Source organism: Salvelinus alpinus, chromosome 26, assembly GCF_045679555.1.
Source record: "Salvelinus alpinus chromosome 26, SLU_Salpinus.1, whole genome shotgun sequence".
In the NCBI taxonomy this organism is placed as follows: domain Eukaryota; kingdom Metazoa; phylum Chordata; class Actinopteri; order Salmoniformes; family Salmonidae; genus Salvelinus; species Salvelinus alpinus.
The window spans coordinates 11,042,632-11,067,511 of record NC_092111.1 but is presented as its reverse complement, the minus strand read 5'-3'; the positions used below and the strand labels follow the sequence as shown (position 1 = coordinate 11,067,511).

At 40.9% G+C, this 24,880-nt stretch overlaps 2 protein-coding genes across 7 annotated transcripts in view; one reads left to right on the top strand and one right to left on the bottom strand.

Moving 5' to 3' along the window:
* LOC139554689 (autotaxin-like) overlaps positions 1 to 7,390 on the bottom strand; it is a 30,937-nt gene extending 23,547 nt beyond the window's left edge. The window contains exons 1-14 of one of the 4 annotated variants that reach the window (XM_071367721.1): positions 7,107 to 7,390; positions 5,638 to 5,743; positions 5,010 to 5,165; positions 4,348 to 4,473; positions 3,660 to 3,723; positions 3,299 to 3,396; positions 2,644 to 2,723; positions 2,308 to 2,427; positions 2,018 to 2,073; positions 1,418 to 1,483; positions 1,148 to 1,220; positions 692 to 800; positions 209 to 334; positions 38 to 69 (exon numbers count right to left, since the gene is read on the bottom strand). In XM_071367721.1, coding sequence (XP_071223822.1) covers positions 38 to 69; positions 209 to 334; positions 692 to 800; positions 1,148 to 1,220; positions 1,418 to 1,483; positions 2,018 to 2,073; positions 2,308 to 2,427; positions 2,644 to 2,723; positions 3,299 to 3,396; positions 3,660 to 3,723; positions 4,348 to 4,473; positions 5,010 to 5,165; positions 5,638 to 5,743; positions 7,107 to 7,124 — 1,230 coding nt within the window. In that variant the 5' untranslated portion in view covers positions 7,125 to 7,390. Of the gene's footprint in view, positions 1 to 37; positions 70 to 208; positions 335 to 691; positions 801 to 1,147; positions 1,221 to 1,417; positions 1,484 to 2,017; positions 2,074 to 2,307; positions 2,428 to 2,643; positions 2,724 to 3,298; positions 3,397 to 3,659; positions 3,724 to 4,347; positions 4,474 to 5,009; positions 5,166 to 5,637; positions 5,744 to 6,186; positions 6,481 to 7,106 lie in introns of those variants that run through there. The other 3 variants (XM_071367722.1, XM_071367720.1, XM_071367719.1) reach the window with 3 other exon arrangements.
* On the top strand, positions 7,308 to 24,095 carry LOC139554690 (DEP domain-containing mTOR-interacting protein-like). Of its 3 annotated transcripts, XM_071367726.1 has the most exons (6): positions 18,211 to 18,817; positions 20,820 to 21,225; positions 22,066 to 22,197; positions 22,324 to 22,394; positions 22,519 to 22,623; positions 22,808 to 24,095. In XM_071367726.1, the coding sequence occupies exons 2-6, from the start codon at positions 21,207 to 21,209 to the stop codon at positions 22,934 to 22,936; spliced, it is 456 nt and encodes a 151-aa protein (XP_071223827.1). In that variant the 5' UTR covers positions 18,211 to 18,817; positions 20,820 to 21,206; the 3' UTR covers positions 22,937 to 24,095. The 3 variants fall into 3 exon arrangements, with proteins under 3 accessions (XP_071223825.1, XP_071223827.1, XP_071223826.1); XM_071367724.1 differs by lacking the exons at positions 18,211 to 18,817; positions 20,820 to 21,225 and adding an exon at positions 7,308 to 7,439; XM_071367725.1 differs by lacking the exon at positions 18,211 to 18,817 and having other exon boundaries at positions 20,808 to 21,225.
* The last annotated feature ends 785 nt before the right edge of the window (positions 24,096 to 24,880 follow it).

The following is a 24,880-nucleotide window of genomic DNA, read 5'->3' as shown; positions in this document are numbered from 1 at the left end:
AATTGTTTTGTTTCGTAAATGTTTCATGTGTACTTACTGTAAGATTCGCCACAACTACTTTTGGGTCGTCTGAAAAATTGTAAACATAAAAAAGTAAAACAGCTATATAGGAAAATATATACTATAAAGAAAGAAAGATGCATGAACACATTGTAGTTCACACATCTATCCAGCTATGTCCATTCTCTTACAGTACTGTGTAACTCACAGGTGGTTGACTTGGGATCCCGGGCCCGGATTCTCCCAAGAGATCCAGGGATCAGATTGATCTCGTCCACGTTCACAGGATAGGTACTGAGGAACTCAGTCCTTTCACAGTGGGCCTCCTCCATTCCTAGGGGCAGAAAGAGACAAGTTATTTTTATTAAATTTTTTTGATTTAACCTTTATTAACTAGGTAAGTCAGTTAAGAACAAATTCTTATTTACAATGACGGCCTTAAGCATAAGCCAAGGTTAGTAAACATTTCCCATGGAACAAAAGTCGACATGGGACTTCATAATAACTTCATTTAATGGTTCTAAAATGTTTTTCTGGTTGCAGACATCAAGTAACAAGATTACAACAAGGTAAATCTGTATTTTTTCACATTGTTATCAAGACATCAGGGAAATATGTTTTTGTGTTATTAGGTCAGTTAACCAGAGTAGACATAGGCTCGTTGTGGTTCTTGTGGTCCGTTGTTCCATACCATGGTCTCCAACGACGATGATGTTAACACAGCGGTGTAGGTTCATCTGTTTCAGGCCGTTCATCAGCTGACCAATGACATTATCAATCTCCCTCAGGGGGTTGTCCAACTATAACACACAAAACACACAAAGGTTACTACAGTAAGTCATACCTCAACAACAATCTCTGGAATTTGTCATTTGTGGTTCATGACAACATTTTACCTGTATTTACAGTATTAATGTGTAAAAATGCGTAAATATCACCAAAGTTAGAGACCGCAACATGGTTTAGCTCTTTATCCCCTTAAGATGAGTTACTCTTACGTGAACCGCTCCCCGCACAACACCCACCCCGCCCCATAGCATCCATCAACTATCTCTGGCCTAATCTCATCCACCAGCCGGCTCTCTCTCTGTCGAACCAATTCGGGACTGGGGACGAAGTTATGTCTGGCCCAATCAAAGGAGCTCACCTCGTTGCTGAAGGGTCCCAGTCTGTGTCCGAACGTGTCGGGCTGCTCTGAGTGGACAGCGTACACATAGGGCCTAGAAATATCACACAGACACACAGCTCAACCTCTGACCTAATCAGTACAGTACAGCAGCTTGATTCTCTATCTATTAACGCTTTTATAAGGCTGAGTAGCTTAGTCCATCTCTGAGTCTTTTGGGGAAATTGGTGGAAGTGAGGTTGGCGCAGATTGATGTTCATATTTAATGAGCCTTGGGGATGAATATCTAACCTCTCATCGTCAGGAAGACTAAGCCAACGCAGGATGGTCAGGATTCTCCTCTCCAGTGGAATCACCCTGCAACGACACAGACATGTCAGTCAAGTATACTTGCAAGTATCTCATGACTTAGTTCTAGAATAACTACACGTTATGAGGGTACATTATTTTGCAAAAAGAAATATCAACAAAAGTGTTTGCCTGGCAGTCTAACATGTGTTTATGCTAATGAGTGAAACTCGCTAGCAAAACAAACTGGGCTCTAGGCTACCATGCTTTGGAAGCTCAATGGCCAATGTGTCTGATTGTGTGGGGGGGGCATTGTTTGTATGGATGTGCCGCAGGAAGGACCAGCCCCCTCGTCATTATTAGTTCATAGATATGCAAATGATTTGCATTATTTCAGTAAAATCCCAACTTATTTGTATTTATATTGACCCTTATTATCATCTTTATATTAAGTTTCACCACTCAGTATTAATGTTTTATAAATAATTAATGGTCTTGGTTTTTTAATCAACTGATCAATTATTTGTTGTGTCATTTTGCTCTAACAGGCCACCGTAGTTGACGGTCAAAATAGTCATTGACAAAGAGACCGAGTTAACTCACCACGGCCAGAAGAAGGTTCCTGCCTTCACCCCTTGCTTCTCTGCAGTGATCCAGATCTACAGACATACAGGGAAACAGGTCATGTTCCAAGCACAGATATAAAACATGAAGCATACAGTATGCAAAAAACCCATTCACGTATTATCTTATCCATTCCTAACCACTTGATGCTGCGCCAAGTTACTATCTTACATTAGAAATGCCATTGTGATTCTGCAAACCTTTAGTGTATTTCCCTAAGTTTAAAAACGGTGTAAGTGTGAAGAATTGGACAGTATCTATACACTCACAGGTTGGCCACCCCACCAGCGGTGGTTCAGTTTCTCCCTCCCCCTCAGGCTGAAGTTGGCGTCAAACACGGGGTCGTGCATTGAGTTGCCCACTATTCCATGAGACTCGGGATATAGCCCCTTGAAAACATCACAACTCATAGATTTACCAGCGAAACATAATTGACGAAGATCTGTATAAAAGCTGTTACAATGTTATTATAATGTTGCTACATGTTGTTACAATGTATATGACTTGGAAATTGGAAACCATCTAATTGAAAACATATTTTATTTCAAGTTTCAATAAAACAGTGGTATATTCATATGGACATGCATCGGAATAAGTAACCATACCGTGGCAAGAGTATACAAATTGGGGAAAGTTTTGGAGGGGTACACTGGTCTCATGTAGGGTGCGTGAGTGCCACATGTTCCTATATGGAAAGAAATTAACAAATGATCAATATATTATCAGTAGCCTAGAATCTTTCATCACACTGCATGAAATCTAAAGTGAAAGCACCTCACTTCAACTCATCCATTACGGTCTAAAGTCTAATAGTAGAGTAGAGTAGAGTAGAGTAGAGTAGAGTAGAGTAGAGGAGAGGAGAGGAGAGGAGAGGAGAGGAGAGGAGAGGAGAGGAGAGGAGAGGAGAGGAGAGGGGAGGAGAGGAGAGGAGAGGAGAGGAGAGGAGAGGAGAGGAGAGGAGAGGAGAGGAGAGGAGAGGAGAGGAGGACATTGTTTTATTCCTAGAGACCCTTATGCCTTCTAGGGAGTTTTTCCGAGCCACTGTCCTTCTGCCTCTGCATTGCTTGCTCTTTGGGTTTTTTTAGGCTGGGTTTCTGTAAGGCACTCTGTGACAACTGCTGATGTAAAAAAGGAATTTATAAAATACATTTGATTGATATGTAACTAAGTCGCTTGGGTTCCTGACTTTGTCTGCCTTCAACAACAGTATAGCTACACTATGGCCTATCTAGTGTCAGGATGTGAGTGGGAGTGACTTACTCAGTTTCTCCATGTTGGGGATCACCGCTTTGCCCTTCTTCATGTAGGAGTCCCGGAACCCATCCACCGACAGCATGATCAGAGGAGGGCGGATAAAACTGGGAATAAGGACCAAATACTCAAAAGCTGTCATGGAAAATTAGCTGTTGATGGGATGTCACTTGTTTAGTTTACACAAATGATATGGGAACCAAATGGCCTTGTAGTGTTAGGTCAAAAGGTGCCCACTGGGCTACTGGTTCCAGTCCAAGTTGGAGCTGACTGCTCAGCTGCTGCCCCTTTCCCCCAGACCATAAAGCCACTGTCACTGTTTCTGAGGATAAAATCATGAACGTTTATTGAGTTTTTGATTCAAACTTACCCTGCAGGACATTCAGGGCCTGTGATCTCCTCACACTCATCGTCCACCCATTTAGTGTCTCCTGCTAATAGGAGAATTTGAAAAGTTAAAGTCTAGCGCAAGTCTGCAAAAGTCTGTTGACGGTGCATTGGAATTTGATTCAAAAGAAGAATTGTTGCAACGTTGCAAAGTTTCACTTCTTCATTTTGAAAGTATTTGGATGATCAAAGCTTGTCAGAGTGTGAGAAGAATAGAAAACATGTATGCAATGTAGAACCCTCAAACTCAACTCTGGACCTCGAAGCCAGTTTCACTGCGTCTTTTTCACTGTTGCCCTTTAATCAGGGACTGATTTAGACCTGGGACACCAGGTGGGTGCAATTAATTATTAGGTTGAACAGAAAACCAGCAGACTCCGGACCACAAGTGTAAGAGTTGAATACCCCTGATGTAGAATGTGAAAGTTACTATGTATATAAGAGACTCACAACTTTTTATAGGTTCATTGTAGTGTAAACAACAAAAGTGAAACTAATGGACTTCTGCTGTCCAAAGGTAAAATGCACAACAAACCCAAAGGCCACATTCTACTTTTCCTTCTAACCGACTGCCTTCTCATTTGGTTCCCTTGTGTGTCCAATACAGAATGAACTGACCTAAATTCACTTTCTTCAAAAGCCTTTCATACATCCCTAGTTTGAGTGTGTACCTTTGCAGAGGGCTTTGTAGTTGGTGCAGCAGTCTCCTTTCACCAGACAGTCTTCTGAGCAGTGGCAAGCGTGGTCATCGTTTCTCGTCTCCCCACAGCGATCTTCACTGCACTCAAAGCCACCCGCTGCACCAGGGAAGGGACATAAGAGTCTGTATTCAGCATCAACAACTAGCTACTACAAAACCATAGTCATGACTCATGCACACACACAAAATCAGAAAGCAAATTCAATATCAGCCATTGTTTAATTTGGTGTACATTATTATTAACAGTAGTGGATGGTTATACTCTGTGCATACTGAGGAATATAAACTGGGTGGTTCGAGCCCCGAATGCTGATTGGCTGAAAGCTGTGGTATATCAGACCGTATACCACAGGTATGGCAAAACATTTATTTTTACTGCTCTAATTACATTGGTAACCAGTTTATATTAGCAATAAGGCACCTCGGGGGTTTGTGGTATTTTGCCAATATACGTATCACGGCTAAGGGCTGAATCCAGTCACTCTGCATTGCGTCGTGCGTTAAAACAGCACTAAGCTGTGGTATATTAGCCATATACCACAGCACTTGGGCCTTATTCCTTCATCACACCATAGCACCAGAGTAAGATATACAGTACAAGAAAACAGTTCAAAGACAAGCTGGTATACAAACCTGTTTTTAAACAGTGCTCGTCGAAATCTGAGCAGCAGCTGTAGTAGGTTTTGCACAAGTTGTCACATCTGCAACCTGGCGGTAAAGCTTCCTCCAATTCAAAACATCTGCCCTTACATGATCCTGCTGAGCTAACCCACAGGGAGTCTGAGAGAGCTGGGACAATCGAACACAATTAGCATCAACGCTAACGAGACACACTAACACACCAACAAGTGATTGACACAACGTCCGTGGATGTGTCCTTAATATGGACACCATACTCACTAGCAAAGGCTTCAGCGTACTGAAAATGTAGCCTGGTAAACACAGTTTGTGTGCTACACATAATAGGCTATGGCATCATGACAACACAAATGACCAAGGCTAAAGGCAACCAGGCTGCAGAAAATGTAACGTCAATCTTAAATATTGGGTTACTACTGTAAGTCTATTAGCCTACTGTTCCAGAAAAAAGGTGCAATGTGGAAGAAAAGGTACAGTGGTGATGCCAACGAACAATTTCCATCCTTGAACGGACAAAACAGTTCTATTACTCTCTATTTTATTATACTGTAATAAAACCATTATTAGTCAACTGTGTCAGAGCAGGAAAGGCCAAATGTCAACGCATCGATCCATGTCTCACTTTTGGTTTGGGGCGGAGATCCAGCATCTTCTCCAGGTCGACTTGCTTGAAAGACATATGCCACACTAACACTGGATCCCGTAAGGAGTGCGAAGAGAACAACTGCCTGAGAATAAGAGATAGACGTCATCCTAAAGTTGTTCACGCAACATCAGAATCAAGGAGTCAAGCCTAGAACATTAGGTAATCCACCTGATGAATTCAAACAAATCCCCAAATCCCTTTTTACTGGTACAAAAACACCCCTTATAGGTAGGTACTGTGACAACTTAAATATGTGTACACTGGTTGATGTCAACTACATTCAAATACTCAAGCTGGGCATGATTTAGCCTACACTGTACAATGGAACCAATGTAATAGTCCCAAAATCAAGTGCCCTTAAATAGGGTAGTTGAAAGCATTTGACCTATAGCCTATATTTGACTCAGGTCTGATGATAGCACCGTCATATTGACAAATATTCTGTTATTACTAGTGTGTGTTGAGCTTGAAATATGATCAAACAAACCAGAGTATCATTGAAGAGAGGAACATAATATTGTTTACCTTGAAGTACTCCTTTAAAATCATCACAACTAGTGGTTGCCTTTTGTTATTCCATAAGCAGCCCACGGTTTGAAGTTTGAAGAGAGGTTTGTTTTTCAATTGGAGGACAGAATAGCTGAATTTATGTATAACTTGATTATCATGGCAAAATATTTCATACACAAATATCGCTATTTGAAAACGATCCCCCTGTTTATTGTCTTTTTGAAAGTTATAGACAATCGTTTAAATTAGTCCCAACAAGCCCTTTATGTTCACAATCTTTGTAATTTGATCCCTGATTAGACCACCCTGTGTATTTTTTATGCTCCGTCTATGTGAAATTGTCTAAAACAAAAATGTAAGCAGATACTGATATTTGTGTCAGCGAAGAGAAAAATTAAATGAATGTGATTCATTATATAAGCTAATCAGTCTGAGCAGACGATTCCTGTCACTCATTGATTGCATCGATATTGATTCAAGTTCATCTGAACTGCTGCACTTAAAATGATACATCTGACACATAGGCCTATTCAGTTTCAGTTGAAACATTTACTCTCAAATAAAAGCTGGTATCAATTAAGAACATAAAAAATAATGTGTTGCAGAACATAACGGATACTTACATGACTATACAAAATATTAATCACTAGCCAATTTAGCATGTTTACTTGCCCGGGTAAACAAGTGCGTGTGCCACTATTTACAGACTGTATGTAGCCTACCGACAATTTGGCTATTCATCAGTTGTTTATTTTCGTTGTTAATGCATTATGCATAGGATGAATCATTACATACGTTTTCTTAAAGCTCGCTTGCAAGATCTGGACCGCTGTTGCAAGGACGCATTTAGCATTTTGTCAGGTTGCCCAAAAGAAATCCAAGAATTTCATGACTACATTTCAGAATACAACAATTATGAAACAATCTTACCGTACCAATTTTCCCAGTAACATGTTCCAAATAGCGTATCCTCTTAGTGCATTCCCCAAAAGTGTCAAAAAAAATGGTGGGCAAAGTCCACCCTGACCGTTCTGAATCGATGGACAGGGCGCAGGAGTTCAGCGCTGTTCAGTTGTCTTGCTCAATTTGGTTTTTGCTGCAAACCAATGCGGATTAAGTAATGGTGACAGCTGCGCTCTGGTACAATGGTGCTGCTGGCAGATGATCTGTTAACCATAGTCAGCACTAAACTGTGGGCTCACTCCTACGCACGACCCGCGCAATGACCGAGGGAGAAGGAGAGAGAGAGACGCTCAGAGAGAGAAGGGGTGGGTTTTTATAACACTTTCTCAACTACAGTTTATGTTGAAATGACAGCTGTAAAAATAATTTTTGAAAACACCACAACAATAACTTGTGGCCTTGGGAGCATAGCGAAATTTCCAGGGGGGATGGGGGGACATGTCCCCCCCAATATTCAGAAAAGGTAGACTGTCCCCCAAATAATTTATTTAAAAAATATTAATTAGCTTTAATGGTCGACTTTTGCCAAGAAAAACACTCTCAGAAATGGGGTGTGCCTTTGGTGGTTCATCAATGTATCATTCTGGTCATGTGCGCTGTGACCGGCATAGCTAGTTCGTTAGCTAAGTTAGCCACTTGTAGCTAGCCAGTAACTCCTTCAGTATGTGTTGATGTCATTTCACATAATTTTGGGGGGGACGGAAGCTGTAGAGATCAGTAAGAAATGGCACTTCTGTTGCTAAATATCTTATTCATTCATTTATTTTGGCTTTTATGCACTACCTGGTATGATTGTGCATTGATCAGTTATACAGTGTAAAGCTGTTATTTTTGCGATTTTGCTCAAGGCAACCTTTAAAGTAAGTGTCCAGTGTTAGCAGATTAATATGACCTATAATTAATTACAATATAAGTTAAATAGTTTTCCTTACAAAATATTGTAATTAAGTATGTTAAAAAAGCAGCTTTTCTGTGTTGGAATGGTGTGGGTGCACCCAAACAACAGAATTGTGTGGGCGCATACTGGTCATTAAAAATATTAATGCGAGTAAAACGCTGATTGGCCAGCTCATCCTCCTCAGCATTTTTGAAATACCAAGCATTTTGAGGTGAGGGTTTTTAAGTGTTTTTTTTTCTCCAATTCATTGTGTAGCCACAAATATGAGTATAGGATGAGTCAACAACATTATTTGGGTATGGGTTAACATAATATGAACTTTTAAAAGTTCGATTTTCACTTGACAATTACTTTAAAACGGCAAAAATGTATGTCAGCGACATGGAAAACTGTGTAGAATTGCAGGAAATGCATTTTAAAATGTAAACAAAAATTCTGGGGGAGGACCCCCAGTCTACTGTTCGCCCTTCCCAGTATCTACACCCTTGCATGGGAGGGTGAGCGCACAGGGTGATTCCATGTTTATCATAGGCCTGTACTGTATGTCAGATACCCCATGTGTACCCTTGTTGACCTCTACTTGTGGTGCTAGGGGTTTGACTTGAAATTGACACTTTATTGAAATATGTTTTGGAAATGCATGGAAAGCACTCCTTTTGCCATTTGTAATTTCCTGTGTGATTATGCTCTAAATTCATCAAGCCCGAAAAGCAAAGATGAAAGTATTTTGATACTGAACGGGGCAATGCATATTTGAGGTAAGAGTCCTCAATTGTATTTACTACAACAAATACACCCCATTCTGTCTCGTTCACCAATCATTCTGTTCTGTTTATTGAGTCAAAGGGGATGTCACAACGCAAAGGGAACAGTTACTCAATGCTACTCTCAAGGCTAGAAGTATAGAGGGTTCAAACAGCACACAGGGGCATCCTTCAGTGCATGCTGATATACAGTACAGAACACAATGTTATATTCCACTCATTTAGCAGGGGCTCTTATCCACAGCCTTGTAAAGGCGCCAATGTTACCAATTCTCAGAAATCTATTTTTTTCTGGTAGTCAAGGCCTTTACAGGAGGCTCTCTGTCACTGCTTTATTGTTTTGAAACTAATCAGGACAAACTTTGCTTGAGGGCATCCACTTTATTGTTTTGAAACTAATTAGGACAAACTTTGCTTGAGGGCATCCACTTCCTAAAATGTACTCCGATGTTATGAAATATTTATCAAACAATGGTGTTTTGTTCAGTTGTTGGAGGCTTAGGTAGTTATGGGTAGCTGTTGAATGACACAGCATTAAGACTAAAAGCTTGTCCTGTCTCATTCGGCTATTCGGCCTTTGGAGTGGATTACCTGGCATGGCCATGGAGCAATTTAATTGGGCAGTGAACCTCTGCTACCTGGGGCTATGCTTACCTCCCTGATCCTATAGGAAGTTGGATCGGATAGGGTTTCAACCTACATGTCACCTGGGGACCAGATTCATATAAAAAATCTCTCTCTCTCTCTCTCTCTCTCTCTCTCTCTCTCTCTCTCTCTCTCTCTCTCTCTCTCTCTCTCTCTCTCTCTCTCTCTCTCTCTCTCTCTCTCTCTCTCTCTCTCTCTCTCTCTCTCTCTCTCTCTCTCTCTCTCTCTCTCTCTCTCTCTCTCTCTCTCTCTCTCTCTCTCTCTCTCTCTCTCTATTCAATTCAATTCAATTCAAGGGGCTTTATTGGCATGGGAAACATGTGTTAACATTGCCAAAGCAAGTGAGGTAGATATTATACAAAAGTGAAATAAACAATACAAATTAACAGTAAACATTACACATACAGAAGTTTCAAAACAATAAAGACATTACAAATGTTATATTATATATACACAGTGTTGTAACAATGTACAAATGGTTAAAGCACACAAGTTAAAATAAATAAGCATAAATCTCTCTCTCTCTCTCTCTCTCTCTCTCTCTCTCTCTCTCTCTCTCTCTCTCTCTCTCTCTCTCTCTCTCTCTCTCTCTCTCTCTCTCTCTCTCTCTCTCTCTCTCTCTCTCTCTCTCTCTCTCTCTCTCTCTCTCTCTCTCTCTCTCTCTCTCTCTCTCTCTCTCTCTCTCTCTCTCTCTCTCTCTCTCTCTGAAAAAGAGCAACTTCTGATACGGGCAAAAATTACAGCCTGTCTTGGATTGGACACGGTCCCTTTCCCCCTCAGGCTCTGGTTGACAAACTTTACTATAAGGACACTTATTGGATATGGTTTCTAACAATGTTATACTGTGAATTTTGACCAGGGAATCCTGCATGTTTTATGAAACTCCAGATGCACACCACAAGTTTAAATGGTTAAAGAAAATACCTTAGACAAAGAAGAATATAATGAATTTGTGAGTTTGTCTCTGCTCTACATGCAGTAACCATTGCTCAGGACCCACCCTGTCTCAGTCTTTGTGCAGTCAAATGTGTCAACCACTATGATAGACCTTAAAAGGAAACATTGTTGTCGCTCTAGATTAATTGAACATATTGAGAATTGTCCAGGAATAAAATGGACAGTGATATGGTTATGGGAAGTGATGTCAAGAGTATACTCAAATAAGCTTATGCAATAAGCTTATGCTGACATTGGTTGAGAGCAAAGTGAAAGAGCACACTACAGGTCAGTAAATATTTGCCCCACCACACACATATACACACACACACATACACACACACACACATACACACCAGTCACCTGTAACAACGTAAAGATGACTTGTCCTCCTATGAGGTGTTTCTATCATTTTTATTAGCCAGTGTACCTTACTGCTGCCATTGGGTTTCTTTTTGACAATGATGGTGGCTGTCAGCTAATCCCAGCAAAGTTTGAAGGTCTATATGCCTCAATTAAAGTGAATGGAGAAGATAGGATTTTATTTGGTGCTTATCCATCTATTCATCTGGGGCATGTAGCTGGATCTACGCAACCATGGAATCATAATGACAGACTACTTTTGAGGTCTGAAAACTCTCTTTACTGTCTCTTTAAATACAGCATGGTACGTTTGTGTATGTTACCCTTTTCTTGGAATATGTATTCCATGTAATGTTTACAGAGGACTAATCCTATTAAAGGTAATCTCAGCAACCCATAACCAAATCTGGCTTGACCGCTGGCTTTCCTGCCAGCTTCTTGATTTGGGTCTGGGAGGAAAGGCTTGAGATGTTTCACCTAGTACAACTGGCGGAACCACGGTGGATCCTATCTGGTAGCAGACAAGTCAACACACCCTCACCTCTTAAAACATCAGTCAAGTCTATTGCTCAAATGAACCCCTCCTTTTTGGAAAATTCTAAAGATGCCAGACAGGTGTAGGTGCACTCATGCATGATCCGTCCAAATGAACAGTGATGCAAAATCCAGCACACCGATAGAATTGTTCCTCGTAATACTCATATCCCACAGCCTACGGACAGACGCGACATGTTATTGTTTTATGTTATTCACGTTGTTTATTGCTCCTAGTGTGCAGTGGCGAGTTGACTTCAATTTCGCCCACACAGCCCACTGACGTAGTGCAAACAACACAATGTAACTAAAAAACATACTTGAACTACCGCATGCTGAGAGGCTGGTTCAGGAGTATCATTTCTTTCTAGTATTTTTAAGGCCAAGCCAGTATTCACGAGTTTGACCATTGTGAGAGTTGACAGTTCGCTGCTTGAAAGGCATGCAGGTTTGAGGCTGGATGTCTCTATGCTCTGCAAATCTTAAAAATCAGCAGCTTCAAAAGACATGTCTCAGCATGGAGTTAGTGCAAAACGCAGCATCATATGATGCAAAATGCCTCATACGGAGAACGATTTCTGTCCTTTGCAAGTTACATATCTTGAAAACGTGATTGATGACAAGCAAAACATTCTGGGACTGTGTCAACAATGGACTAATGAAACAAATACCAAAAGATAGTTTTTGGGTGGAGTTTTCCATTAACCATTTGTGTGATAAAATAAATATCTGACGCTGTATCAGTTGTTAGGAACTTCAACGTCATTGGAGGAAGTGGAGGACCATTCCTCCTGTATTTGAATTTAAGAAAAAAATATGAGACAAAAACAATTTTAGATTAATCTGTACTGAATAAATATAATGTCTTGTCACTAACTTCAGTATCTGGATAAAAACACTGTTTTTCAATGGTCTACAGTTGTCTCAACAGCACACCCTATAGGTGAGGGTGGCTTTTTTCTGTCCTCCTCTAGATTCCCATTCAGTATTTAAAAACGGTCCATTGCTTTATAATTGACACATTCCTGAAATCCCAATTAGTTTGTTTAGCCAAAGAGTTTGAAACCTATCTGGTTTAACTGTTCATGTAAACAGCTGATGACGAGGTTGCATCACTGCACTAAGCAGACACAATCTGATACATATGTTGTGAATGTTCCCTTCTGTTCTACTGCTTTCAGCACCCATGTGTCTTCATCTGTCCATTTGTCTATAGTTATTCAACTTATCTGTGGGACATTTAACAAGTTTCTGGTCCAACTACCCACCATTGCTGTTTTGAAAGGTAATTCGACTTTTGGATCTTTTAAATTATCCAGGGAAGAATGAACAGATAGCCATTCAGATCTCTTGTAGTAGCAATTTACATATTTCCCATCCAATCAAATGATGGCATGAACTGACATGCGCAATTCAGAAGATTTTTTTATTTGCGAGAAGATATTTGGGGGAGAGAATCATTTTTGATAGCATTTAGTGAAACACCCTGCCTCAGTTTCAGTAAAAGGCTGAGAGATGGGGCTAGAGAAATGTAAATACTCTCAAATTTATAGACTTAGCTATGGATGCAAGGAATGACCATCCACGATATCAAAAGTATCATGTTAACTATGGTTTGAGGCTATACAGTGTTTGTTTACATTTACTTTATTTATAAACATTGGAGTAAAACAAGCTTTTATATTGGGTTCTGATGCAGTTGAACTAAACAGTTGAACTGAACTCATGAGGCATTTATAAGTTAAATTCTTCATGAATCAATTGGAACATATCCTTCATTTATAAGTCCAAATATGGATGTAGCAATTGCAGATTGCCACTTTAAACAAATGTGCACCTTGGTGCTGTAGTGTCGACAGCTAGATTAAAAAAAGTATTTTTCCAAATCTAAACCTGACACTGATATAAATGCACAGAAACATATGATGTACCATCTGCACTGGGACTCTTGAACTCCTCAATCTGAAACGTACTCTCTCTGCTGGTGAATAGTGGTACTGGTGGTAAATAGTGGTAACATAATTTCTACTTCTGAGTAAACTAGGGTCATAGGAGTCTTTGTTAAAGCACTGTTACTATACAACTACAAATATAAACCTGGCTGGATCATGACTGCTTGTCAGTTAACTTGTCCATTGTTATGAACAAATGTAGATGTCCTCAATAATTCCCACCGGACTAGTATAAAGATCTTGGATGGAGACTGTCTGCGAAAGTAGAGTTTTTTTCTTACAACCCAATAAAGAGTATAAAGTATTTTTTTTATTTTTTTTTATATACCTTTATTTAACAAGGAAGGGCTCATTGAGATTTAAAATCTCTTTTTCAAGAGCGTCCTGGCCAAGATAGGCAGCACCAAGTCATTACAAAAAATTACAGACAGACAACATGAAAAACTACAAGTAATCTAGTAAAAACCATTGAGTTCACAAGAGTATAACAATATCAAAAACAGCAAATTAAAAACATTGACAGGTCAGGGAATCAGCCTCAAAATCCTTCATCAGTGATTTAAAAACACCAATCGGGACAAGTTCTTCCAGTTTAAAATTATTTTGTAAGGTGTTCCAAGACGATGGCGCAGAGTACACAAAAGACCTTTTACCAAATTCAGTTCGGACATTTGGAACAGTTAGCAGGATAAAGTCTAGCGAACGAAGAGAGTGAACTTCAAAGAGTGGTTTCTAGCAGAGAATTACAAACTATGATCGCATTATTAGCATATTATTACGATCAGAGGAGACGGTGGAACGACTATAGGAGGACAGGCTCATTGTAATGGCTGGAATGGCATACATGGAACAGAGTCAAACGTGTGGTTTCATATGTTTGATACCATTTCATTTATCCCATTACAGACATTACAATGAGCCCGTCCTCCTATAGCTCCCACAACCAGCCTCCACTGATTATGATCAACAAAATGGTAGTCATGTTTTGAATGGATCACTGTTACTCAGTCAATGGCCAGTCGATGGCAATGTTATCTATAATACAAAAGCATCATAACAGTGGTCACCAACCCTGGTACTGTCAAGCGCTACACTGAAACCTGACCGAAACACCACATCCAACTGACCAACCATTGTCTCCTGAAAATTGTGTCATTCCTTCAACTGTCTCTCAACTGACCTTAAATGGCAAATGATTAACCATGTATAAGACAAACAGAAGTGGCACGTGTTGACTGTTGAAACAAGCCCCGCTGTAAAAATTACTGTGAAATGACACTGCGCGCCTGCCATTGCTATCATGTAGGCCTATAGCAGGGATGGACTCTGTTACACATGATACAAAGCAAGGACAAATCTAAACTCCATTTGTGGTTCCAATGTAGTACACGTGCTGATAAACAGTAAGACATGTTGTCAAATCAAATCAAATCCAATTTTATTAGTCACATGCGCCGAATACAACAGAATACAACCTTACAGTGAAATGCTTATTTACGAGCAGCTAACCGACAGTGCAGTTAAAAAAAATATGGATAAGAATAAGAGATAAAAGTAACAAGTAATTAAAGAGGAGCAGTAAAAAATAACATTATATACAGGGGAGTGCCGGTACAGAGTCAATGTGCGGGGGCACCGGTTAGTTGAGATAGTATGTACATGTAGGTTGAGTTAATTAAAGTGACTATGCATAGATGACAACAGAGAGTGGCAGTGGTGTGGAGAGGGGAGGGGGGGGGGGGGGGGCAATGTGAATAGTCTGGGTAGCCATTTGACTAGATGTTCAGGAGTCATGGCTTGGAGGTAGAAGCTGTTTAGAAGCCTCTTGGACCTAGACTTGGCACTCCGGTACCGCTTGCCGTGTGGTAGCAGAGAGAACAGTGTATGACTTGAGTGGCTGGAGTCTTTTGCAACTTTTAGGGCCTTCCTCTGACACCGCCTGGTGTAGAGGTCCTGGATGGCAGGAAGCTTGGCCCCAGTGATGTACTGGGCCGATCGCACTACCCTTTGTAGTGCCTTGCGGTCGGAGGCCGAGCAGTTGCCATACCAAGCAGTGATGCAACCAGTCAGGATGCTCTCGATGGTGCAGCTGTAGAACCTTTTGAGGATCTGAGGACACATGCCAAATCTTTTCAGTCTCCTGAGAGGGAATAGGTTTGTCGTGCCCGCTTCACGATTGTCATGGTGTGCTTGGACCATGTTAGTTTGTTGGTGATGTGGACACCAAGGAACTTGAAGCTCTCAGCCTGCTCCACTGCAGCCCCGTCGATGAGAATGGGGGCGTGATCGGGATTCTTTTTCCTGTAGTCCACAATCATCTCCTTTGTCTTGATCACGTTGAGGGAGAGGTTGTTGTCCTGGCACCACACGGCCAGGTCTCTGACCTCCTCCCTATAGGCTGTCTCATTGTTGTTGGGGATCAGGCCTACCACTGTTGTGTCATCAGCAAATGTAATGATGGTGTTGGAGTCGTGCCTGGCCGTGCAGTCATGAGTGAACAGGGAGTACAGGAGGGGGCTGAGCACGCACCCCTGAGGGGCCCCTGTGTTGAGGATCAGCGTGGCGGATGTGTTGTTACCTACCCTTACCACCTGGGGGGCGGCCCGTAAGGAAGTCCAGGATCCAGTTGCAGAGGGAGGGGTTTAGTCCCAGGGTCCTTAGCTTAGTGATGAGCTTGAGGGCACTATGGTGTTGAACGCTGAGCTGTAGTCAATGAATAGCATTCTCACATAGGTGTTCCTTTTGTCCAGGTAGGAAAGGGCAGTGTGGAGTGCAATAGAGACTGCATCATCTGTGGATCTGTTGGGGTGGTATGCAAATTGGAGTGGGTCTAGGGTTTCTGGGATGTTGGTGTTGATGTGAGCCATGACCAGCCTTTCAAAGCACTTCATGGCTACAGATGTGAGTGCTACGGGTCGGTAGTCATTTAGGCAGGTTACCTTAGTGTTCTTGGGCACAGGCACTATGGTGGTCTGCTTAACATATGTTGGTATTACAGACTTAGACAGGGAGAGGTTGAAAATGTCAGTGAAGACACTTGCTAGTTGCTCAGCCCATGCTCGCAGTACACGTCCTGGTAATCCGTCTGGCCCTGCGGCCTTGTGAATGTTGACCTGTCTAAAGGTCTTACTCACATCGGCTGCGGAGAGCGTGATCACACAGTCTTCCGGTACAGCTGGTGCTTTCATGCATGTTTCAGTGTTATTTGCCTCGAATCGAACATAGAAGTAGTTTAACTCATCCGGTAGGCTCGTGTCACTGGGCAGCTCTCTGCTGTGCTTCCCTTTGTAGTCTGTAATGGTTTGCAGGCTCTGCCACATCCGACGAGCATCAGAGCCGGTGTAGTACGACTCGATCTTAGTCCTGTATTGACGCTTTGCCTGTTTGATGGTTCATTGGAGGGCATAGCGGGATTTCTTATAAGCTTCCGGGTTAGAGTCCCGCTCCTTGAAAGCGGCAGCTCTAGCCTTTAGCTCAGTGCGGATGCTGCCTGTAATCCATGATTTCTGGATGGGGTATGTACGTACAGGCACTGTGGGGGCGACGTCAATGATGCACTTATTGATGAAGCCAATGACAGATGTGGTGTACAGATGTTGTAATACTATCATGTTGTCTGTATGGTCATTTTGCAGCTCTGTAAACTGAGCTTATCTTCTATATTTTTGTCACTGTTCAGTGCAGGCTTTTATGGTCATCTTGACCTGGGGAAAGACATGTCTTGAAGGAAGTTGGGACACATACAGTATGGTACGTACTGTACAGTGTGAATTCAGTCAAACCTGCCATAGCAAGTGTATTTACTATTATACAACAGGTGGTTCTAATCCTTAATGCTGATTAGTTCAAAGCATATTCCAGCTGGTGTCTATTCCAAAAGTTACCGCCGTCTAAATCTACAACGTTAAAATGCCTATTTACTCTGTTCCATCTGACTGCGCAATCCACTGTCTCATCAGCCCAGCCAGGCAATTTATAAACTTGAATTCCACTATAAAATGCATCTAGACATTATCTCACGTTTCTTTTAGACTAACATTTAGTTTTCAACAGCAGAGATTTGTATAAAACTTGCTATCTATCTCTCTGACATTTGCAACATTGTTTCAATATTTAAATTTGATTTCCAGCTGTCCCATAGTAATGAACATGTCGGGAGTCGGGACGAGACAGACAGACAGACAGGCAGCATTTCTCAGCCAGTCGTTTCTCAGCCAGTCATGCGTCAGCTGGCATAATTCTTATGGTTATATACAAAGAAATGTCAATTGAAAAAAGGTCAAACAAATGAAGTGCAGCTAGTTTGCGGTCTTTCCAGCTATACTGTTTCAAGTGACTGTAAATTAGCCGTAGTTGGCTAGCTAGTAAGCAAAGGATAAAAACGTTGCCAGCCAGTATGGCAATGGAACATTTAGAATGAACAACTGTGTCGCGTCCATGTTTACAGAACAAAAAGACTGAATCAACTGAATCGATAGAATGAACAACCGACCGGCTTGGGAAGCAACCCTAAACTTGTGTCAGGACTATATCTTGTGGAAGGATGAAATAGTATGAATAAATTCATCAAAATTAAAGTGATAATGCCCTCGATGCCAGTGTTTGAGGGATATATATATACCCTCCAAACACCGTCTTCTAGGGCATTATCACTTAAGCGGATCTGTGCACAGTTACACACACACGCTACGTTTTCGGAAATCCGGAGGCATCTACCTTTGAGCAGAGCCTAACTGTTACTAATAGTAGTATAATATCCAGGAACATTCTGTTGTTTTATTTGGGGACATGGGGAAAGAGCTTAGCGCTACATTTGGGATTTATTGAATTGAGCTCCAAATCTACAGACGTAGGATCTTAATTTGAGCCAATTTGCTACTGTCACGCCCTGGCCTTAGTATTATTTGTTTTCTTTATTATTTTAGTTAGGTCAGGGTGTGACATGGGGTATGTGTGTGTTTTGGGTGATTATATGGTATAGGGGGTGTTGGTTGTAGTGTATGGGTTTGTGTTGAGTGTATGTGTCTAGGTATGTCTATGGTTGAGTGTAGGTGTTTAGGAAAGTCTATGGTTGCCTGATTTGGTTCTCAATCAGAGACAGCTGGTTATTGTTGTCTCTGATTGGGAGCCATATTTAAGGTAGCCATAGGCTTTAGGTGTTTGTGGGTAATTGTCTATGTGTAGTGTTTGTGTCAGCACTATTTTCTATTATAGCTTCACGGTCGTCTGTTTGTTATTTTGTAAAGTGTTTTGTTTTGTTTTGTTTTTTTCTCTTCTAATAAAAGAAGATGTTCTTTTCACGCGCTGCGCCTTGGTCCTCTCTCTCACGAAGACGATCGTGACAGCTACAGCAGGAAAGTAATCCTGCAGCAACAGAAAATGTGAATTACTATATGGATTATAACGATGGACATTTTTTTTTTTTATAGGGGTTGATGCATTTTTCTTTAAGGCAAATCAAATTTGACATTTTAAAGTGAAAATTACAAACTTTAGAAGCTTTTTTAAACATTAAATACACAACAAGTTTGCATTTCCTGCTGTGCAGGATGATTCTCAGCAACAAAAGAGTGATCATCCTACATCTGTATGTAAGAAAAGGCCTATGTAAAGTTATTGAGCTGTATGTTCTCGAAATACCTCAGGCAGTGTGACATCCATATCAGACTTTATAAGCCTATTGATCATGACTCACCTCTATACATTATGAATTATGTCTCTACCTTTTAGCAATGTGAGAGGAGAGAGATATTGCTATTGGATATTGCTCTCTGGCTGGGCAACCAGGCAAAGGAGCCACATAATAGAGGTCATCATGTTATACTACTGATCATGATGCACTCAGTGTTGGTGTGTGGTCAATGAACATCTTGGTTTGATGATCATCTTGGTTTGTCATTGAAATTATACAATACACGTTCTTTTATTTCTTTCTTTCATCACATTCCCAGTGGGTCAGAAGTTTACATACACTCAATTAGTATTTGGTAGCATTGCCTTTAAATTGTTTAACTTGGGTCAAATGTTTCAGGTAGCCTTCCACAAGCTTCCCACAATAAGTTGGGTGAATTTTGGCCCATTCCTCCTGACAGGGCTGGTGTAACTGATTCAGGTTTGTAGGCCTCCTCACTCGCACATGCTTTTTCACTTCTGCCCACAAATTTCCTATAGGATTGAGGTCAGGGCTTTGAGTTGGCCACTCCAATACCTTGATTTTGTTGTCCTTAAGCCATTTTACCACAACTTTGAAAGTATGCTTGGGGGCATTGTCCATTTGGAAGACCCATTTGCGACCAAGCTTTAACTTCCTGACTGATGTCTTGAGATGTTGCTTCAATATATCCACATAATTTTCCTATCTCATGATGCCATCTATTTTGTGAAGTGCACCAGTCCCTCCTGCAGGAAAGCACCCCCACAACATGATGCTGCAACCCCCGTGCTTCACGGTTGGGATGGTATTCTTTGGCTTGCAAGCCTCCCACTTTTTCCTCCAAACATAACGATGGTTATTATGGCCAAACAGTTCTATTTTTGCTTCATAATTTCTCCAAAAAGTACCTTCTTTGTCCCCATGTGCAGTTGCAAACCGTAGTCTGGCTTTTTATGGTGGTTTTGGAGCAGTGGCTTCTTCCTTGCTGAGCGGCCTTTCAGGTCATGTCGATATAGGACTTGTTTTACTGTGGATATAGATCATTTTGTACCTGTTTCCTCCAGCATCTTCACAAGTTCCTTTGCTGTTGTTCTGGGATTGATTTGCACTTTTCGCACCAAGGTACGTTCATCTCTAAGAGACAGAACGTGTCTCCTTCCTGAGAGGTATGACGGCTGCGTGCTCCCATGGTGTTTATACTTGCGTACTATTGTTTGTACAGATGAACGTGGTACCTTCAGGCATTTGAAAATTGCTCCCAAGGATGAACCAGACTTGTGGAGGTCTACATTTTTTTTCCTGAGGTCTTGGCTGATTTCTTTTGATTTTCCCATGATGTCAAGCAAAGAGGCACTGAGTTTGAAGGTAGGCCTTGAAATACATCCACAGGCACACCTCCAATTGACTCAAATGATGTCAATTAGCCTATCAGAAGCTTCTAAAGCCATGACATAATTTTCTGGAATTTTCCAAGCTGTTTAAAGGCACAGTCAACTTAGGGTATGTAAACTTCTGACCCACTGGAATTGTGATACAGTAAATTATAAGTGAAATTATCTGTCTGTAAACAATTGTTGGAAAAATTACTTGTGGCATGCACAAAGTAGATGTCCTAACCGACTTACCAACACTATAGTTCGTTAACAAGAAATTTGTAGAGTGGTTGAAAAACAAGTTTTAATGACTCCATCCTAAGTGTATGTAAACTTCCGACTTCAACTGTAATTGGGTAAATACATTGAATATTGTATTTGTAGAGGCAAATACCTCATGCTGTCAACAGCTAGGAATGTTCTTGATTTATCTCACAGAAGGCCATTATCATTAGGCCATTATCATCAGTTTGTTTGTCCATATGTCATTGTGGATGTAGTCATTGTTGATATGGATGTTGTTGAACCTTCCCACTGACCATGTCTCTCATCCATGTACCATGACAGAGAATGTGTGTGTGCGTGTGTGTTTGTTTGTGTGCGTGTGTGTGTGTGTGTAATAGAGAATGGCCAGTCCTTCCACTCCACCTTGCCTGGCCGCAGTGACCAGTGGAAAACTCCACTGATTCTTTCCCTACCTCCATTAGAGCATTAGTGATCCCAATATGCCTTTCTCAGCTCTTATCGCCTACCCTGGGATAGCCTGGCAACAAGGCATCCCTCAACCCCTCCCACTCCCTCCCGGCCAGCCTAGACTGTTTACTCTCTCTGGGGGTTAACATTTAACATTTATACCGGAGCACCACAGCTGACTACATCATCAGAGATTGTGGACAACAACCTTCCCAAGTTACTTGGCACTTTGGCTGGCAAACCTTTGAAGTGAATTGTACGATGGGACCTCGGACAGCTGGTAAGGGCAACTTTTATTGCGCGAGGCAAATACGTGAAAGGTGGAGATTGTAGGTTTACTGAACTTGTTTTCCTTGCTATGGCTAATGTAATATTGTGTCTCTTGTTAAATCATAAGCATTGGTGTTGAGTTCACCTATATGAGTGCTGTGAATACAATGGTATCACAAGTGGCTGTGGACATGTTTTTACTCCTAGTTGGGCTCTTGTTAAGTATTTTTAAATGATAATGTTTATTCCTTTTTTTTTTGTGAGACTGAGAACCATTTTATTGATGAAAAATTATAGATTAGTCCAATTATATGCAACTACAAATTAGAAGAGATATCCAGCACAGAAGAAAGCATTATTACATTGTGTTTGACTGGGGGTGAATTTGACCTTTATTCTATATGTCATCATAATAGTATGCTGGTGATTGTTATGTAACTAAGTGCAGTAACCATAGCTTCCACGATAGGCTGGTATAAATATAAGCTTGTCAGGAAGTGTTTCTGTGATATCAATCAGTTCAGGGAGTGTTCATTAACACATTATGTGGCTATATTTGATTAGCAGCAGACACTTAGTTCTTTCATAACACTCAGATATGAAATGGGAGGCAGAGGGGTATATGGTGTGTGTTTGATGTGTTCTACTGTAAACTACAGCACTGCTAACAGTTCTGAAACTGGAGTGTGTGTCTGTGTGTGTGTGACATTTCAGAATGAATAACATGGTGGCTTCCTTTTGTTATTCGTGCTTTTTCCTCTCAGTACACTTTGTCAATCACTCTCAATCATAAAACAAGTCTATGCTCTCTGTGTGATATCTCTATATGTTCTTCTTTTCCTTCTCTCAGTCACTCCATCTAAGGAAAGAAAGATGGTGTCCGGGGGGCAAGATAACAGTCTTAGTAGTGGCAACAGCGGGTATTGTAACAGAGGTCCCATGCTTACCCCTACCTCACCTGTGCTGTCAAACCCCAAATCAGGTAAGAATCTCTCTGGTCTTCACCTAAAGCTGTATCACGTCCTCTCTACTGTACAGATTCAATTTAAACACCACTGTTCATGATTACACTGAGAATCTGCTAACAGTGTCTGTGTTCCATTGACAGTGCTAAAGAGACAAGTAAGTCCAGAGGAGCTGCGGAGACCAGGAGGTTCATACATAAAGAGGACGTTTACAGTACGTTACCACAGTGTTATTTCTTATTCATGCTAAAATAATGAAACACAACCAAATATCAATAAAAATCCATTATATTTTTTCACAATTCTATTCCTAAGTCATGTGATCAATCTATCTCCAGATTGTAGGTGATGCGGTGGGCTGGGGCTTCGTGGTCAGGGGGAGTAGGCCATGTCATATCCAGGCAGTGGACCCCAGTGGCCCTGCAGCAGCAGTAGGAGTGAAAGTGAGTACCATGGCATTGTGGGACATTTAGTGCAAAGAGCATCGCCAGGGCCTACAGGTTGATAGCTTTGTCAAATCAATATATTTGTTAGACTGGTAGACAATAATAAGTATGCCTCTGCTATGTGCAGCTCTCATAAATTCTCTTCATTACGTACAGTATTTGACCAAAGTCCGTTTTCCAGGTGTGCCAGTTTGTGGTCTCTGTCAATGGTCTGGACGTCCTGTCTCTGGACTACAAGACGGTCAGCAACCTCATCCTCACTGGATCGCGAACCGTGGTCATGGAGGTTATGGAGGAGTCTGATTGCTGAGGTTGAGGTTGTATTGTATTCGGTTACAGTCAACTTAAGGCCTCAGTAACCCATTGGCTCTTGGTGGTCGAAAGCTTAGAGTAAGAATGTGGACTATATTGGCCGAAATAAATCCATAGAAACCTTACGACCTTGATATGGAGCCAAATGGACTTAGCTACATGATCGACTTGAGACGCGGGTCACAGCAACAGAAACCTGATGAGCCCCACTGTGAAGCCATGTGTGCTTACATCATCAGTCTGAGACTCTGACCAGTGTTCCGTGGTTAACATGGATACAGCTTGTGTTTTTCGCTCTCCCACAGCAGTTTAGACTTTTGACCTGTGCGCCTACTCCTTGCCTGCTGTTTGCTTTTCCATCCACTCCCTTGTTTGCTCCAATGGAGGGTTCCTTCCTAGAAAGACAAGTACTTAGGGTGTTGTTGATTAAGTGAGGTGGCACATATTGTAAACAACACCGCACTTTGTGACGTGGCAAAGGTGATTTTGAGTAGTGTAGAATTTCTTTTGATGATTTAGCTTTGCATTTTGCTTGGAATATGTTTGGCATTGAATGCTAAAGTTTGGTAGCAGGAGTAACTTAAACCTTGTATTCATATTGGACTGAAAATAGCACAATACTGTCAAACTGCAGATCACATACTTTCTAGCAGCATAAAAAGGCTTGGATGTCATCTTGGCTTCTGATTCCACTGCAATATTTTTGGAAACCCACAATACTGATAAAAGTTCAAATAATCAAACAGTAGTAGCCTATCAACATGTTAATCCTTTTTTATTTTTGAAACAACAAATCCATGTGTTATGTCAATGCACTTTACAGGGAAATAGATAGGTTATAGCAGTGATATTGTGCATTTGTAATGCATGATCACATAGTCCAACATAAGATATAAAGGACCCAAAGCACTAAAGGAGTTGTACTTTTATATAGCCATATAACCCGACACTATACATTTGCTATGGTCAACTGATCTTTAAAGGGTATTAGTGCAGACCAGGCCAGCAAAGAGTATCTGAATTTGTGTTAGCGTCTGATCAGTGTGAAAATATTTCAATTAGCCAATGAATTAATAAAATAAAGTAATTCAATTGAAAATGTTAGCAAATGTGTATTTGAATCAATGTTTATGATATTAAAGCAATAATATGATTCATCACTTGCAAATAATCAATCTTATTATCGTTAAAATAAGGGCTCACATCAACTGAAGCAAATTATTTTAGCAACATTACCGGAAAATCAATATTATGGATAGAAATGTAACTGCTTCAATCTAATAGCAATAAAGTAAGAGCATTTATTGAACCCTGACAGGAACTTTAAACTGCAATAAAAGTTTAAATAACCTTGAAGATCAAGATCAACAGGATCACATTGGCATTCCTAGATTATGTGGTTAAAATATCTGGTCAAGGAATGTGCATTGTGCAATAATATCTGTAGATGGCATGTGAACTACAAGGAACAACATTCAATCACGTAAGCAGACTATATGTCTCTGACCACCAGGTGGCAGTATGTACCATATATACAACTGATATTTCCCAATTGGATCTCATTGACTGAATATCCAAATCTCTTTTACAGGCGTTTTACTGTAAATACCTTTCCAGTACTTTGAGAAGTTTTTTTGTTTGTCATGTTTGTTTGATGTCACTTTTGCCACAATAATATTACAATAACAATCCACAAGCTGCATTATATGTTTCCTGCAATATTAGTAGGGTTGCTATCACTACAGATTACTAAAATATCCAGCCTGTTAGTGTAGGAAACTTATGATAAGATAACCCCTCTGCTGCCCTCATCAGAGTTCAGGGGTCAAGGGTTTAAGTGCAGTAGCATGGAATGCTCTTAAAATGGGTCAGGGCTTGTGTCAAGGGCAGAAATTGTGAGCTATTTCAAACTCCATCTAGTGATGAGCTCAGCATTCTGAAT

What these genes read in the sequence shown, in the direction of transcription:
- LOC139554690 (XM_071367724.1), top strand. Translation starts at nt 7,394, where the DNA reads ATGACCGAGGGAGAAGGAGAGAGAGAGACGCTCAGAGAGAGAAGGG. An exon ending in GACGCTCAGAGAGAGAAGGG is followed by an intron (nt 7,440 to 22,065) that starts GTGGGTTTTTAT and finishes TCCTTCTCTCAG; the next exon opens with TCACTCCATCTAAGGAAAGA. An exon ending in ACATAAAGAGGACGTTTACA is followed by an intron (nt 22,395 to 22,518) that starts GTACGTTACCAC and finishes ATCTATCTCCAG; the next exon opens with ATTGTAGGTGATGCGGTGGG.